We start from the raw sequence: 18,892 nt of genomic DNA on the forward strand, positions 1-18,892 counted from the left end.
GCACAATTTCCACAACTCTCACTACAGTCAGCTTCCAATCCTTTAATAGCAATCATAAAAGACACAGACCCAAAAAAATTAATCTCCTGTTTCTACAACATGCTTACTATCCCAATAGCCACAAAAATAGCATACGGTCTCAAATCCCGCTGGGAAAGGGATCTGGGTAACCTAGAAGATGAGGAATGGGAAGAAGCACTGGACGCGTGTAAGGAGGTGTCCCCCAGACTGTCAGACAGACTGACACACCTATATATAATACATCGCACATACCTAACCCCACATAGGGTAGCTAGATACAAACACAACTACCCAACTTTGTGTCCAATGTGTAAGTCCTCAGAATGTTCATTCTATCATCTCCTCTGGTCATGCCCACAGATACAGGGCCTATGGAAACAGATAGTGACCTTTCTTCACGACAACATGGGCTCACCTGTGACACTAGACCCCAAACAATGCCTGTTAGGGGTATTCCCGAACCCACTGGAAAAATATACCAAGGTATTTCTACAGGAGACCCTCTTCTCATGTAGAAAGATAATAGCTAGGAAGTGGATGCGTCCCTTACCACCCGAGATTAAAGAGTGGAAAGCAGAAGTAAACGGGACACTCCCGTACAAACGAGTGATATACATAAATAGAGGGTGCCCAGACAAATACTATAAAATATGGGATCGATGGATACAGGACTCGGAAACTTGTTCATGATCATTATAAATTGCTTTTACACCTGAAAAATCTCTCCTCAATGAAAGTATAATAATCATATTCTACTTTAAATGATAATATTAATAGAGAACGTCAGTAGAAACGTACAACAAACCATTCATGTATGTAACCATCTTTATTTTACGTACAATTACCTTGTAATGTATACTTGTATAAGTATGTGCAAATAACATAACATGTATGCAAACTGTTTCACAATAAAATAAAAAACTTTGTTAAAAAAAAAAAAAAAGTACAATTGAAGAATAAATATAAAGTGCAGTGAGGAATAGCTCATTCAGGATAAGTGCAAATAGAGGAATAATGAAATAGCAATGTGCAAAAAGAAATCGTGACACACTGTCTTTTGGACCCTTTGAGAAAGTCACGTGTGTAGTGACACAACGCGTCAGAGAGGAGCCAGGTGCCGCTGTTTCCAGGTACGGCCGAACCCGGAAGCATTAATTTCCACTGCTGCTAGTACCGAATTTTAATGTAAGTTACAGATTTTTTTGCCGCAATACATTTTAAATACTACACTATGGAGCTATCTTTTTTCTTTCACCATTCATCCGATGGCACTCATTGAGTGTGGGAGAGTGCAACTGTGAACCGGATATCGAGTGTCCCCGGGTGCCGTGACTACAACTGGATTCCCTGTGGAGTACTGTATCACCTGTTGGTTCATGCTCGATTCGTCCCATTTGGGGCCGCTGCTACAGGTGAGAGGGTGGGGGAAATAGATGCCGCACTCCGGATTATGATTGTAGTGTATTTGAGACACTTTCCATCACAGCGACTGTTTCTTGCTCTTCCACTTTCCTGTATTATTATTATCAGAAGATCGGATCCTGCTGCTATTGGGAGTTACACTACACTATTTACTGGACTGCACTTGTCACTTTTTTTGGTCACTTGTTAGTGTGTTTGGGACATTTACACACACAACAGTGTGTCACGATTTCTTTTTTGCATATTGCTATTTCATTATTCCTATTCTATTTGAACTTATCCTGAATGAGCTATTCCTCACTGCACTTTATATTTATTCTTCATTTGCACTTTTCAATTGTTTTTATTGTCTTATATTGTGCTCTAGAATTTATGGATTGTATATCTATCATCATTGCACTCGATTGCACTTTATGATTGTTTTTTATTTATTTTATTGTACTCTAGAATTTATGGATCGCATGTTAATCATTATTGCACTGGATTTTTTATTTGTTCAGTTTATTCAGGGTTAGTTAGCACCACTTAGTGGCCTGTTGGTCCATAGGATGGTCTCTTTGCTGTCTGGCCTACGGGAAGAAGCAAGGGACTGTAGCAACTAGGGGAGGACTCTTCGGGAGAGGACCGAGCATAAGGCTGGTATCTTGAGAAGAGCCTGGAAACTCAGTCGGAGACGCATCTGAGATCAAGTACAGTAAGCAATTTATTCAAGATTGTCAGGTCTGTGGCAGAGACCGTGTCAAGTACAGCAAGTAATGTATTCAAGATTGTCAGGTCTGTGGCAGAAACCGTATCCGAGCATCGCATCGGCTGCTAGATTGGTGAGAGAAATCTATCCGATTATTGCTAAAGCCAGCTGTGGAGCTGCTGCTCGCTGGATATAAGAAATACCTTTAAACTGCAACATTTTGCAACAACCTGAATCCCGTTCATCCCTTTATCCTGCTATTGCATTATTTTGTTTTTTCAATAAAACTTGGAAAAAGGACTAAGTGTTGGAGCCAGTGTTTCAATTGAGCAACTGATAAGTACCCCTATGACGAACACTGTGAAGATGGTAACGGTAAGCCCGAAGAAAATTATTAGCAGCTCCTTCTGGGGTAATTTTTGTGTTATGCTACACTATCATTTTGGTGTTTACTTTCAATCGCGTTTATTTGCCTTTTGTATTAAGGTTCATTAATTATTACTGTATTTTACCAGAAAGAGTTCGTTTTGGGATGTGCAAAAATTGTCAAAGCAGAAATATTTAATACATTTTAGTAGATTCAATTTTACTAATCAAAATAAGTTTTCAACTAAATGTTACTATTAATGCAATATCATTTTGATAAATATTTTGTCATTTTATTTTATTTAAAGTTTACAGAGATGACTTTGAATCAGTTACACCAGGGGTAGGCAACCCCCGGCACTGGTCCCGCAAGCGGCACTTGAAGCCTCCTTTGCCGGCACTCGACTCCCTCCTCAACAGCAGAGCAGCGCAGGGAAGTGTCAGTGAGACGCTAATGCATTCCAATTTCAGAATTCCCCATGCCGCGCCTGCACTGAGGGGGAGGTACTGCGCCCCCACACATTTTAAAAGATGGGAAACATTGTTTGGTTCTGTAACTTTGCTGTAGTTGCGATTGTCAGCTTTTGTGATGGGGAAGAGATTGGGTGCAGTTCTGCTGGTTGGGCACTCCCTGTTTGTAGGCGGAGGAGGACTGCTATTGGCCACTGCTAAAGTCAATCACAGTCCTGCTAGCCCCCTCCACCATCTGGAGGAAGATGACTCACTTGGTTGCCACTACCAATTTCAGAAAGAATGGATTTCACTGTGATTGAGAAAACCACAATCAGGTGACAGTTTGTGGAATTACTGTTGAGCTTTTGGGAACTTTGTTGAAATTATTCCTGAACCTTTGTGTCACTTACTACTGAACCCCTGCACTCTGTGTCCCTTTAAGCCACAGCCAGTATTCAGCGCAATTAAAATCACACCCAACTTTTGCTGCGGCGCAGAGCTCTGCACTTTTTCTCAGCTGCGGGGGCCAAACTGCGGGGGACAGAAGAGCAGGGGGGTACAGTCATGGGGTAGATGAGCAGGGAGGGTTCAGTGGTGGAACAGATGAGACGGGAGTTACAGTTTTGGGACTGCAGCACTGTAGGAGGGGGGTTCAGTGTTTGGGCAGATGAGAAGGGCATTCAGTGGTGGGAAAGAAAAGCAGGGGGGTAGAGCAGTGGGGCAGATGTGATAGGAGGTGTATTGGTGGGACAGATGAGCAGGGGGCACAGAGATTGGGCAGAAGAGCAGGGGGTACAAAGGTGAGACAGATGTGCAGGAGGTACATTGGTGGGGCATATGATAAAGCAAGTTACAGTTGTGGGGCAGATGAGCAGATGGGTTCAGTGTTAGGACAGATGAGAAGGTGATTCGGTAGTGAGACAGAAGAGCATGGGAATGCGTCAGTGGAGCAGATGTGCAGGGAGGTATATTGATGGGGCAGATCAGCAGCGGGGTTACAGTGGTGGGACAGAAGAATAAGGGGGTACAGTGGTGGAGCAGATGTGCAGGAGGTACAGTAGTGGGAGGGATGAGAAGAGGGTTCAGTAGTGGGACAGAAAAGCAGGTGGGTACAGTGATGAGGCAGATGAGCAGGGGGTTACAGTGGTAGAAAAGATGAGCGGGGGGGGGGGTTCAGTGTTGGGGCAGATGAAAAGGGGTTTCTGAGGTGGGACAGATGAGAGGGGGGGTTCAGTGTTGGGCCAGGTGAGAAGGGGGTTACAGTGGTGGGAAAGATGAGCAGGGAGGGTTCAGTGTTGGGGCAGATGAGAAGGGGGTTCAGCGGTGGGACAGAAGAGCAGGGGGGGTACAGAGATGGGGCAGATGTGAAAGGAGGTGCATTGGTGAAACAGATGAGCAGGGGGTTACAGTGGTTGGGCAGAAGAGAAGGGGGTACAGAGGTGGGGCAGATGTACGGGGGGTACAGTGGCGGGGCACAGGAGAAAGGAGGTACATTGGTGGAACAGATGAGCAGGGGGAACAGAGTTGGGACAGATTTGCAGGAGGTACAGTGGTGGGGCAGATGAGCAGATAAGATTAGTGTTAGGACAGATGAGAAGATGGTTTAGTGGTGAGACAGAAGAGCATGGGGGTACGGTGGTGGAGCAGATGAGAAAGGGGGAACATTGGTGGGGCAGATGAGCATGGGGGTACAGAGGTGGGACAGATGTTCAGGGTAGTACAGTGGTGGGACAGATGTGCAGGGGGTTACAGTGGTTGGGCAGATGAGCAGGCAGGACAGCGATCTGAAGTGTGAAGGTGCAGGGATTGGGGCTGATCTGAGGCGTGAGAGTGCAGGATGTTATTTTCTCACTACTACTCAAGTAGTTTACAGTTTATGGCACACTGTGCTTACAAGGTTGCCTACCCCTGAGTTACACAGTACAAGTAATGCTGCAGTTGCTTTGTTTATCAATTCAACAATGTCCGTAACTTTTAACTTATAAAATATTATGATATCGGCACATTTGGTGGATAGGAACAAAACTGATGGTCAATATGGAGTGCAAATATTACTTGTTTTAAATGTCTAAACGTCTATATGCTTAGACAGTTGTCTAGATCAGGGTTTCTCAACTCCAGTACTCAAGGCGCCCCAACAGGTCATGCTTTCAGGATTTCCCTCAGATGAAATGGCTGTGGTAATTACTAAGGCAGTGAAACTGATCAAATCACCTGTGCAAATTAACGGTGAGCCTGAAAACATGACCTGTTGGGGTGCCTTGAGGACTGGAGTTGAGAAACCCTGGTCGAGACAGCTGAGAGATAAAACACAGAAATCATCCCTTAAAACATTAACATTTTGTAGATTTCAACTTTCCATGACGTGAGTCACAATATGCATATACTTCAACAGAATATTTAGGTGGTGTATGTAAATCCCTTAGGGCTCAAATGCAAAATGTGAGAATGTCCTCAGTACACAAATACTCATGCACTCCTAAATTGTCATTGCTTAAGGATATATTGTATGTGAAATTTTTACCCACGCTTTAGATGGCATTGGGGTTGATTTACTAAAGGCAAATCCACTTGGAAGTACAGTCGCTGTAGATCTGATGGGAAGATCTGAAATGAGGGGAAGCTCTGCTGATTTTATCATCCAATCATGTACAAGCAAAAATGCTGTTTTTTATTTTCCTTGCATGTCCCCCTCAGATCTACAGTGACTGCACTTCCAAGTGCACTTGTAGTGCAAAGTGGATTTGCCTTTAGTAAATAAACCACATTGTCACAAGTTATTATCGTGCATCCAAACATATTTTGTTTTTAAAGTCTTACACTTTAAAAAATGTGCTTTTAAAGCCAATTAAACAATTTTGCAGGAAACAGGATTCAAACTGGTTCTTGCTAGTTCACTTAGGGGCCTATATATAAAACAGTGAATGTGACATTCATGAAACATTTTCTGTAGGTGAATCAGTCAATGCAATTTAACGTGTACCAAGAAGATTCACCTGAAGTGAATATTTGGTTAACATCAAAGTTACTGCTTTATAAATATGCCTCAAAGTGTGGATATTTGCAAAGTTTTTTTAGTTCACACTAAAAAGGTTGCATTATTTTCAGTACTCCATGACTTCTGACGGCCTTCTACTGTGCTGTCGTGGATACTAATCCCATGCCTACCCACCTTTTTAAATAGCCAGTTGGTAGGCCTTGTGTCTACAGACACTACCCCATGTAAAAACATTATACGAGCTAAGCAATCACTGTTATCTGAGTGTACTAGTGACAAACTTGTCTTCTCAGTTTTTTGTTCAGGTAGTGTTTATTTAGTGAATATTGTAGTGAATCATTGTAATAGTATTGAGGAATGATTCCAGTAATGTTTTTCTGTCTAAGCTGTTTATCTATCCAGATCTCACATTAGCTTTTGATACATTTGATCATTAATTAATATTATGGATTGCAAAAGTTGTAGTTCTTTGTAGTCTAGTGTTAAGCCTCATACACACCATCGGACTTTCCGACGGGAAATGTTGAAAGGCTGTTGGCGGAAAATCAGACCGTGTGTATGCTCCATCGGACAATTGTTGTCGGAATTTTCCGTGCACAAATGTCGGCTAGAAGGTTTTTAAATTTTCTGCGAACAAATGTGTGTTGTCAGATTTTCCGAGAGTGTGTACACAAGTCTGTCGGACAAAAGTCCAAAGTACAAACACGCATGCTCGGAAGCAAGGATGAGCCAGAAGTGGTTGGTCTTGTAAACTAGGGTTCGTAATGGAGAATTAACATTCGTGACGTGGCAAATTATGAAATCTCGAAATGCAGCGCACATTCTCTTCTTCTTTAATTGGATAATAATGAAGCTGTTTTGCTGGTGATACTGATGGAGTTATTGCAAACAAATTTTTAAAGGCTTTTTTTTTTCTAGTGATATCAAAAATAATATTATTTTGCTTTTTTTTTAATTTGGGAAAGTTACTACAACACCATTATCCCGTAGTTTTTAAGATCAATGATACAACTATGTTGGTATCCCTTGTTAATTTTACATTGTATTTTTTTTTTTTTAATGTAACTGCCTACTCCCAAACTGTCATTTGAAGTAAAACACATAGCCAAGTATTATTCTCCACAATTTGTTTATTGTGCATTAAAAGAAGAAAACAAATAAAATTAGACATGCTATCTGCCAATAGAACTTAACCAAACAGTGCATTCTATGCATCCATAAATATAGAAAATATACCAAATCAAATCATTATTCAACCAAAAAAATAATGTCAAAGCAATAACCCCAAGGCCAATAATAAATAACATGTTATCGCCTCCGATTCCACAACATGGCTGGTTGATGAACGGCCGTTCAGAAACTAACTGAAAAGTGCGAAATGAAAAGTGCGAAATGAAAAGCGTGAATCAACACTCACCAAACTTCTACTAACAAGAAATTAACAGAAGGAGCCCAAAGGGTGGTGCTAAATAGCTGAAAAACAACGTAGTACGTCACTACGTTCGTATTTGTTCGGACAAAATTGCAAAAATTTTTTTGGCCAACAATCCAATCGTGTACGAGGCTTTAGGCTAGGTTAGCTATACAAGTTGTGACTGTGCTACATCAAGGTCTTGTTAAGGTTCTTAGGGGTCATTCTTGGATCCTCCGTTATTTCATGTACATATACTGTAGCTGGATTGCATCACATCTAATTGTAATGCAAGGTTTCAGCTTTATAATTTTAAAAAGAATTCTAAAAAAAACGTATCTATTGACTATCGTGGCTAACTGATTTGTTTTAAATACATATTGGAGATGTCAATTATCTGTATTTTACATCTTATTTATTTCTGTAAAGCTATTTTGTTTTGAAAGAAGCCATGTAAATAATGTTTAGTAGTAACAGTCATAGTACTACTTTCTTGCAAACACATTTTCCATCAAATTCACTGTATGAAAAATGTAATTATCTTAGTGGTATTGAGTCACATACATGTTTCTATCATTTTCCATAGCTCAAATGTCTAGCAATTTTGAGCCAAAATCAAAACAGCTTTATATTTATTTCAGGGAGGAAAATTTAATATAATCCCAACAATGACAACAATAGGTTCAGGAATTGGTATTTTTGGAGTGGTAAGTTAAAATATGTATATTGTAATTAGTGACGCTTATTTATTTTCATGCAATTCTTTTAGACATTGTATAATACAAAATAAACAGCATTGCAAAGTTCTCTTTTTACCTTGGTTATATCTTTGGGCCTTGCCTAACTACCTTTAGTTTTCTTGATATTCTGCATTCTGCATTTTACTGCTGTAATTCACAGTGACCTCGTGTGGTACAAAGTAGTATTGCAAATTAATAGTAAACCAAATGCAGACTCTTCCTGCTCAGTAATATACCAAAATGAAGCTAATATACAGAATTCAAATAGAAACAGATCCATTTCTACCTGTAACACATATTGAAAGATTTACATCTGAGTGGCCCTATCATGACAGTAGCAGGCTGACTGCTCCTGTGGCAGTGATCATTTTTGCTGCTTTCTTGTCTTATAGTGTCAAAGCATTGTATACTCATGGGGAAGGCTGAAGAAGCAGTTGACCATTCAGCTATGACACGGACACTGTCTGGATTTAGAGGATCAGTCAAAAAATAAAAAAAAGAATGCAGTGGCATATTAGTCACTATTAAAAACTGTTCCAAGGGACACCATACAGCTGAACTGCGGCACATTAATCACTTCAATCACTGTACCTTTATACCCTTTATGCAGTAATTACATTTCAGCTATTGGGCTATTTAATTGGAAATAAATTTGTCATTACTTACTGTACATTATTGAGTAATACATATAACATTTTCTGGAAGAAGCAACACTTGTTTAGGAAAACTTAATGTATTTAATCTTCTTTGCAATTTAACTAAAAAAAATAATTCAAAAACTAAAACAAATCTAGTTCAACTAGTGTTAACTTTTAAACTGCTAGTAACACTACCAATCTAAAGTGCAAATTGTATTCTGTGATTTGTTTCATTTCAAATGACACTGGGTCTGTTTATAAAAAAAAGAAAAATTGCTCTTCAAATATTTCAACCATTCATAATTTTCCTAATACATTGATTTCCTTTGCTCGATTGTCAGTGCTTTTTAGTGGCAATAATGCAGAGTATATCCAGATTGTTGTATTTCAGAAAAAAAACACTGCATTACTGCCACTATATAGCATCTATGATCGTAGGAAATAAAAATATTAGGAATATTATGGTGAAGATTTGTGGAGCTTGTGCAAATATGTGATTTTTTTTATACATAGGCCACTATAAATATGTGCTGCTGGTACAAAGCATAGGGAAGTTATTTACAAATTAAGTAGAAGTGTACTTTAAAATTGCTAAACATTTGCTAAAAAAAGAAAAAAGCAAGCAAAAAGTTCCAAAAACAACCAAAAAAAAGTTTACATATGAATAGTAAAAATGTAAACAAAAAATAAGCAAAATGAATAACCTAATTAAGTAGAGAAGGGGCTTTGATAGGGGAGGAAACCCTGATCATACTATGTACTCCCAAATATTCTAAGCATTTTTCAGGGCATTGCAAAATTTGCAAGTGTTTTATATTGTTTTGCTCTTTCAAAAATGTTACTTTAAAATCCAAAGTGATATGATATGATTAACAACCACAAATCATGTGAAAAGTTAGACATATTCAGGGTAAAAAACCTTAAAGACAGAAATGTCCTAGGAAATAAATGTATTGTAATTAAGGCTTGTATTTATGGAAAAAAACATTTGCATAGCAGTTTGCCCATTTAAAGTGCATATACATTTGTTCCCATGAAAATAGGGGAAAAAACAAATAATATTATGCTATTTCCTGTGCCAGATGAATGTTTTTCATTGATTTAAAAAAGAAAATACCGCATTTGGGTACTAGATGGCGCTAAGTATCATCGGAAAATGGTACTGGTATGGTACTTAGTAGCATCTAGTGGCCAAATGCAATATTTTCTGTTTAAAATCAATGAAAAACAATCATCCACAATGGGAAATTGCCTAATAACATTTGATTTTTGCCCCATTTACATAGAACAAATGTATATGCACTTTCACTGGGCTAATTGCTTTGCATTTTTTTTTTTTTTTTTTTTAATAAAAACTCCCCTCAGTGTTGGTGTGCAACTTTAATGCTCCTCAGCAATGCTTTCGTCTTGTACAATTTCTTGATAGGCTGTTTAAAAAGACATCATATAACCTAAATGAAGACATATTCTGCAGGAGAAAGTTCAAACATGAGAAAGGAGAAATGTCAAACGGAAACAGTGCAGTATATTTTATGAAGCTTTTAATTTTGTGTTTAATCTGAGTAACTTGATATGTCTTATGTCTTCAGGCAACCGTTGTATGTGACCTAATGTTATTGCACATCCTTCCCAAACGTAACTACTACAAGGCGAAAAAATTTAAGCATGCAAAAAATGAAGAAAAGGTAACTAACTACATGAAATGGCTAATGAATTGGTATTTTTTTACATTAAATGTGCCTTAAATGAGTACATTCACAGTAAATACTTGCTAAGAAAAATATGTGGTCTGCCATTGCTGATTTCTCCTTGTGAAATAAGCTAGTTGCCTGGCTGTCCTGCTGATCTAAATGATGTTAAACAAGTATGAAAATTGGGAGTTCTGACTTCCCTTCCTACATAATTGTTCTAGGTCAGCAATAGCAGTGTACATATTTGTTCTGCAACAGGGACCCTATACCAAGAGCTAACTTAAGACTGTCATTGCTGAACTTAATTTGAGAATCCAAGAAAAAATACCCAGGTAGGTAAAACTTTATTGTTCAGGACAAACAGTGTAGAATCACTTGCAGGTAAAACTTTATTGATCAGTACAACATCAAAAAGCCTACCTGGAATCTCTTTCTCTGACAGGTTTCAACAAAAATTTGGCTTGAATGCTGAGATCACCATGCCCAGTTTTGGCTAAAACAAGTCCAAGGAGGGGGTCCCAGGCAAGATTTTTTGTTGTCTGGAACAATAAAGTTCTACCTAACAAGGAATTGAGTGTGTTCTGATAGTTTTCTTAATTAATAAACAGTGTTTGGGGCATAGATGCAGCACTGTCCAGCTTTGGCATTCAACAGCCAAGGAAGCACACATAGCTTGGGAGTGGCATGCAAATGGTTTGTTTTCTATTAAAAATGTCAGTCTCTTATCTCTTGTAAAAAAAAAAAAATGTCAGTCTCTGGCTTCATTACTACCAGAGTCCCAGAGTCACTAGTCTGGAACAAGCTTACAAATCAGTAAAGTGAAGTCACAAATCTTTTCTGCTGGCTTAATCTGGGTTGGTGACTGCGAAGCAATAAAATGAATAAAGGAACGAAGAAAGCATGAAAGGAAAGAAGGATTTCTATGATATAGAATTTTAAAGGCTTATTTAATAGATTGTTGGTTTCATATACACTTATTTATATTCACCTTCTGCACTTCTTCTCTCTAAATCAGAACACTTTAAAAAAAGAAGAAGAGGGGGTGGGCTATTCAAATAACAGTCAACAAGACAACTCCCAAACCTCTGGGATTCCTGTAGAAACTGTAGCCAGTTAACATCTAACCAACCTTCAACAACACAAGGTAAGTAAATATCTCTAAAGATGGATCAAAGCATAATGAAAATGCTACCAAGTAATATTTGAAATACTTAGGTGTCTATTTGTTAATGTGTTCACCCAAGAATTTTACCCATGATTCACACATATTTCTATTTGAATCTTATGTGAAAAATGTGTGAATCCTGTGTGAAAACATTGTTAACTAGAGCTCTTAAAGTATATCTATTCTAGAGGAAAACTTTTGTTTTATAGTTTTGTTTACATAATGTAATGCTCAAAATTTCAAGTCCTGAGCTACTAGCCAAGCATCAAGGGTTACTCGCCACCAGTTGCCCCACACAACCACGACGCTGCCCTGTCCCGCCCCGTCACTAATTCAGCCCCTAAACACACCCTCATAAAATGACACTTAAATGTTTTATGCAGAATTTGGTTATAAAAAGAAACATTAACAACAACTTTATCAGTGCTCACCAATGCAGCCTGTGCCCACCATTGCAGCCTGTCTCCACCAATGCAGCCTGTCTCCACCAATGCAGCATGTGTCTACCAATGCAGCCTGTGTTCACCAATGCAGCCTGTGTCCACTATGCAGCCTCTGTCCACCAATGCAGCCTCTGTCCACCAATGCAGCCTCTGTCCACCAATGCAGTCTCTGTCCACCAATGCAACCTCTGCCCACCATGCAACCTCTGCCCACCATGCAGCCTCATGCAGCCTGTGCCCACCATGCAGCCTCATGCAGCCTGTGCCCATGCAGCCTCATGCAGCCTGTGCCCATGCAGCCTCATGCAGCCTGTGTCCAGCATGTAGCCTCATGCAGCCTGTGCCCACCATGAAGCCTGTGTCCACCATGCAGCCTCATACAGCCTGTGTCCACCATGCATCCTCCTGCCGCCTGTGCCCACCATGCAGCCTCATGCCGCCTGTGCCCACCATGCAGCCTCATGCAGCCTGTGCCCACCATGCAGCCTGTGTCCACCATGCAGCCTGTGTCCACCATGCAGCCTGTGCCCACCATGCAGCCTGTGCCCACCATGCAGCCTCATGCAGCCTGTGCCCACCATGCAGCCTCATGCAGTATGTGCCCACCATTCAGCCTCATGCAGCCTGTGTCCACCATGCAGCCTCATGCAGCCTGTGCCCACCATACAGCCTCATGCAGCCTGTGCCCACCATGCATCCTTCCTGTGCAGGGGAGGAGAGGAACAGGAGAGCCACACGGATGATGGAACACAGCGATAACAGCTTTCATTTCAATTGCTATGTTCCCGCCGCTCAACGTCACATATAGCCCAGCCCCCTGGCCAGGGAACTTTGATTGACAGATTGCCCATCCCAGGATTGGACGGGGGTCTGTCTATCAAAGTCCCGGGACCAGGAGGAGGGGCTGTATGTGACAGTGAGTGTCGGGGAACACGGCAATGGGAAATGAAAGCTGTTATCGCTGTGTTCCCTGCTCTCTGATCATCCGGGTGGCTCTCCTTTCTCTTCCCCTCCGTGATCGCTGGACTCCCATTCAAGGAATGGGTTGAATGGGAGGAAGGACTCCCGTTCAACCCAGGCTGCCGACGGTGCTCGCCCCCTGCTCCCAGGCAGGCAATAGCTCGCCAGCCCTCAAAATCCACTCGCAAAATGCAAGCAGACAAGTGGAATTTTTGAGGGCTGGAGTAATGTATGGTTAAAATGTCTGTCTTTTTTGTTGTTGTTTTTATTTATTTATTTTTTTTTTTGCTGTCTGTTTCTCACTGAGATTTCCCTTCATCTACTATCTTGACAGACATACAGTGCCTTGAAAAAGTATTCATACACCTTGACATTTTCCATATTTTTTCATTTTACAACCAAAAACGTAAATGTAATTTATTGGGATTTTATGTAATAGACCAACACAAAGTGACACATAATTGTGAAGTGAAAGGAAAATGATACATGGTTTTCCAAACATTTTACAAATAAATGTGAAAAGTGTGGCGTGCATTTGCATTCAGTACTTTGTAGAACCACCTTTCGCTGCAATTACAGCTGCAAGTCTTTTTGGGGATGTCTCTACCAGCTTTGCACATCTAGAGAGTGACATTTTTGGCCATTCTTTTTTGGAAAATAGCTCAAGCTCTGTCAGATTGGATGGAGAGGGTCTGTGAACAGCAATTTTCAAGTCTTGCCACAGATTCTCAATTGGATTTAGGTCTGGACTTTGACTGGGCCATTTTAACACATGAATATGCTTTGATCTAAACCATTCTATTGTAGCTCTGGCTGTATGTTTGGGGTTGTTGTCCTGCTGGAAGGTGAACCTCCACCCCAGTCTCAAGTCTTTTGCAGACTCTAACAGGTTTTCTTCTAACATTGCCCCGTATTTGACTCCATCCATCTTCCAATCAACTCTGACCAGCTTCCCTGTCCCTGCTGAAGAACAGCATCCCCACAACATGATGTTGCCACCATGTTTCACGGTGGGCATGGTGTGTTCAGGGTGATGTGCGGTGTTAGTTTTCCGTCACATAGCATCTTGCTTTTAGGTCAAAAAGTTAAATTTTGGTCTTATCTGAGCAGAGCACCTTCTTCCACATGTTTGTTGTGTCCCCCACATGGCTTCTTGCAAACTGCAAACAGGACTTCTTATGGCTTTCTTTCAATAATGGCTTTCTTCTTGCCAATCTTCCATAAAGGTCAGATTTGTGGAGTGCACTACTAATAGTTGTCCTGTGGACAGATTCTCCCACCTGAGCTGTGGATCTCTGCAGCTCCTCCAGAGTTACAGTGGGCCTCTTGGCTGCTTGAGTAGTGCTCTCCTTGCCCGGCCTGTCAGTTTAGGTAAACAGCCATGTCTTGGTAGGTTTGAAGTTGTGCCATACTCATTCCATTTTTGGATGATGGATTGAACAGTGCTTTGTGAGATGTTCAAAGCTTGGGATAATTTTTTTACAATCTAACCCTACTGTAAACTTCTCCACAACTTTATCCATGACCTCTCTGGTGTGTTCCTTGGCCTTCATGATGCTGTTTGCCCACTAAGGTTCTCTAACAAACCTGTGAGGGCTTCACAGAACAGCTGTATTTATATTGAGATTAAATTACACACAGGCGAACTCTATTTACTAATTAGATGATTTCTGAAGGCAATTGGTTCCACTAGAGTTTAGTTAGGGGTATCAGAGTAATAGGGGCTGAATGCAAATGCACGCTACACTTTTCAGATATTTATTTGTAAAAAATGTGGAAAACCATTTATTATTATTCTTCCACTTAACAATTATGTGCCACTTTATGTTGGTCTATCACATAAAATCCCAATAAAATATATTTACGTTTTTGGTTGACAAAACATGGAAAATTTCAAGGGGTATGAATACTTTTTAAAGGCACTGTAACAGGAAGTGAAGAAATCTCTCCTAAGTTAGGCGTAATCAACTCTTAGATAGTTGTTACTGGAACCAGTTTCTCTTATTTGAAGAACCTCCTTTATTCTTCTTCCCATGATGCTCAGCTACACTGTAGAGTGGATGAGCATCATGGGAAATGTAGTTCCAAAACATCTGGGGGCGAAGTTTCGCCATCACTGCCCTAAGGTCTCATGGCTGGTCTGTTGACTGTATATATATACAGATGAGGCTGCACTGATGGGCATGGATCAAGTTGTTGTTAATATTTATTTTTATAACTTAATTCTGCATAAAACATTTAAGTGTCATTTCATGAGATAATTTATGAGGGTGTGTTTAGGGGCGGAATTAGGGGCGGGGCAGGGCAGGGTGTGGGTGGGGCAACTGGTGGCGAGTATCTTGAGGCCTGGCTAGTAGCTCAGGACTTTACATTTTTAGCCCCGTATGTGTGTATATATATATATATATACACACATACGGGGCTAAAAATATATATATATATATACACACATACAGGGCTAAAAATGTAAAGTCCTGAGCTACTAGCCAGGCCTCAAGATACTCGCCACCAGTTGCCCCACCCACACCCTGCCCTGCCCCGCCCCTAATTCCGCCCCTAAACACACCCTCATAAATTATCTCATGAAATGACACTTAAATGCTTTATGCAGAATTAAGTTATAAAAATAAATATTAACAACAACTTGATCCATGCCCATCAGTGCAGCCTCATCTGTGTCCATCAATGCAGCCTGCCTGTGTCCCACAGAGCCGCTGATTAGCCAGTACAACCAGCCCTGTTGTACCGGGCCCGGCCAGCAGGAGGGGGCTGTGCAGCTTCAAAGACAGTTCAGTGGAGAAAAAGAAAAAAAACGCTTTCTAATTTACACCCTTTGTGCCCTGTATTTAGCTCCAGGGGGCCGCAGCTCCCTGCTCTCATTGTACATGCTGGATTTTTCAATTACAAAATTCTGGAAACAGAATCCAGGTCCGATCCACCTTGTGTCTCCCAGGACCCCAGCTGAGCTCTGTAATCCAGTCCAGAGCTTCTAGTTTGCCTTCTCCCCAGACCCCAGACCACACCCCTCCGCTGCTCTCATTGGCTGGAGGAGAGAAATCTGAGGATTAGCAGCCCGGATAGGAGCTTCTGAGGTAAGAGACACAGTGCTGTGCAGCAGAGTTCTCTCATGTGGGCACAGATTAGGACAGGCACACTGATACTGCATCTGGCCTGCCAGCACAGGCACAACATAGTCAGAAAAGTTTTGTAATGTAAACAATCCTAACACCTCCTGAGGGGCCCCCTCCCCCACCAACCTGAAATGGGGACTGATGTTGAGAGGTGTCCTGCTGTGATGGAGGGGGCTCTGATGTGATGGAGGGGACTCTGATGTGATGGAGGGGGCTCTGATTTGATGGAAGGGACTCTGATGTGATGGAGGGGGCTCTGATGTGATGGAGGGGACTCTGATTTGATGGAAGGGACTCTGATGTGATGGAGGGGGCTCTGATGTGATGGAGGGGACTCTGATGTGGTGGAGGGGACTCTGATGTGGTGGAGGGGGCTGTGATGTGGTGGAGGGGACTCTGATGTGATGGAGGGGGCTGTGATGTGGTGGAGGGGACTTTGATGTGATGGAGGGAACTCTGATGTGATGGAAGGGACTCTGATGTGATGGAGGGGACTCTGATGTGATGGAGGGGACTCTAATGTGATGGAGGGGACTCTGATGTGGTGGAGGGGACTCTGATGTGATGGAGGGGACTCTGATGTGATGGAGGGGACTCTGATGTGATGGAGGGGACTCTAATGTGATGGAGGGGACTCTGATGTGGTGGAGGGGACTCTGATGTGATGGAGGGGACTCTGATTTGATGGAGGGGACTCTGATGTGATGGAGGGGACTCTGATGTGATGGAGGGGACTCTGATGTGATGGAGGGGACTCTGATTTGATGGAGGGGACTCTGATTTGATGGAGGGGACTCTGATGTGATGGAGGGGACTCTGATGTGATGGAGGGGACTCTGATTTGATGGAGGGGACTCTGATGTGATGGAGGGGACTCTTGTGTGATGGAAGGGACTCTGATGTGATGGAGGGGTCTCTGATGTGATGGAAGGGACTCTGATGTGATGGAGGGGACTCTAATGTGATGGAGGGGACTCTGATGTTATGGAGGGAGCTGTGATGTGATGGAGGGGACTCTGATGTGATGGAGGGAGCTGTGATGTGATGGGGGGGCTGTGATGTGATGGAGGGGACTCTGATGTGATGGAGGGGACTCTGATGTGATGAAGGGGGCTGTGATGTGATGGAGGGGACTCTGATGTGATGGAGGGGGCTCTGATGTGATGGAGGGGACTCTGATGTGATGGAGGGGACTCTGATTTAATGGAGGGGACTCTGATGTGATGGAGGGGACTCTGATGTGATGGAGGGGGCAGTGATGTGATGGAGGGGACTCTTGTGTGATGGAAGGGACTCTGATGTGATGGAGGGGTCTCTGATGTGATGGAAGGGACTCTGATGTGATGGAGGGGACTCTAATGTGATGGAAGGGACTCTGATGTGATGGAGGGGGCTCTGATGTGATGGAGGGGACTCTGATGTGATGGAGGGGGCTCTGATGTGATGGAGGGGACTCTGATGTGATGGAGGGGACTCTGATTTAATGGAGGGGACTCTGATGTGATGGAGGGGACTCTGATGTGATGGAGGGGGCAGTGATGTGATGGAGGGGACTCTTGTGTGATGGAAGGGACTCTGATGTGATGGAGGGGTCTCTGATGTGATGGAAGGGACTCTGATGTGATGGAGGGGACTCTAATGTGATGGAAGGGACTCTGATGTGATGGAGGGGGCTCTGATGTGATGGAGGGGACTCTGATGTGATGGAGGGGACTCTGATGTGATGGAGGGGACTCTAATGTGATGGAAGGGACTCTGATGTGATGGAGGGGGCTCTGATGTGATGGAGGGGACTCTGATGTGATGGAGGGGACTCTGATGTGATGGAGGGGGGCTGTGATGTGATGGAGGGGGCTCTGATGTGATGGAGGGGGCTCTGATGTGATGGAGGGGACTCTGATATGATGGAGGGGTCTCTGATGTGATGGAGGGGGCTCTGATGTGATGGAGGGGACTCTGATGTGGTGGAGGGGTCTCTGATGTGATGGAGGGGTCTCTGATGTGATGGAAGGGACTCTAATGTGATGGAGGGAGCAGTGATGTGATGGAGGGGGCTGTGATGTGATGGGGGGGCTGTGATGTGATGGAGGGGACTCTGATGTGATGGAGGGGGCTCTGATGTGATGGAGGGGACTCTGATGTGATGGAGGGGTCTCTGATGTGATGGAGGGGACTCTGATGTGATGGAAGGGACTCTGATGTGATGGAGGGGACTCTGATGTGATGGAGGGGACTCTAATGTGATGGAGGGAGCTGTGATGTGATGGAGAGGACTCTGATGTGATGGAGGGAGCTGTGATGTGATGGAGGGGGCTCTGATGTGATGGAGGGGGCTCTGATGTGATGGAGGGGACTCTGATGTGATGGAGGGGGGCTGTGATGTGATGGAGGGGGCTCTGATGTGATGGAGGGGACTCTGATGTGATGGAGGGGGGCTGTGATGTGATGGAGGGGGCTCTGATATGATGGAGGGGGCTCTGATGTGATGGAGGGGGCTCTGATGTGATGGAGGGGACTCTGATGTGATGGAGGGGACTCTCATGTGATGGAGGGGACTCTGATGTGAAATGGGGGACTCTGTCCATTGTTCTATTGACAGACCCCCCCCCCCCCCGCATCTTTTGCCGGTTATACTGACTTTAATATAATGCACATAAATAAACAGATTGTAAGTTTACAAAGTAAGACATGGGCACCTCTTGGCATCATTAACCCCTTCCCACCCATCTCAGTCCTTTCGCTGGATCTTAAGGCAGGGGAGCGGG

At 42.7% G+C, this 18,892-nt stretch overlaps 1 protein-coding gene across 2 annotated transcripts in view; it reads left to right on the forward strand.

The window, feature by feature from the left end:
* P2RX1 (purinergic receptor P2X 1) overlaps nt 1–18,892 on the forward strand; it is a 160,891-nt gene that overhangs the window by 133,417 nt on the left and 8,582 nt on the right. For both annotated transcript variants that reach the window (XM_073615053.1, XM_073615052.1), the window contains 3 exons: nt 8,001–8,066; nt 10,327–10,422; nt 11,444–11,572. In XM_073615053.1, coding sequence (XP_073471154.1) covers nt 8,001–8,066; nt 10,327–10,422; nt 11,444–11,545 — 264 coding nt within the window. In that variant the 3' untranslated portion in view covers nt 11,546–11,572. The remainder of the gene's footprint in view (nt 1–8,000; nt 8,067–10,326; nt 10,423–11,443; nt 11,573–18,892) is intronic.

Source organism: Aquarana catesbeiana, linkage group LG02, assembly GCF_042186555.1.
Source record: "Aquarana catesbeiana isolate 2022-GZ linkage group LG02, ASM4218655v1, whole genome shotgun sequence".
Classification (NCBI taxonomy): Eukaryota; Metazoa; Chordata; class Amphibia; order Anura; family Ranidae; genus Aquarana; species Aquarana catesbeiana.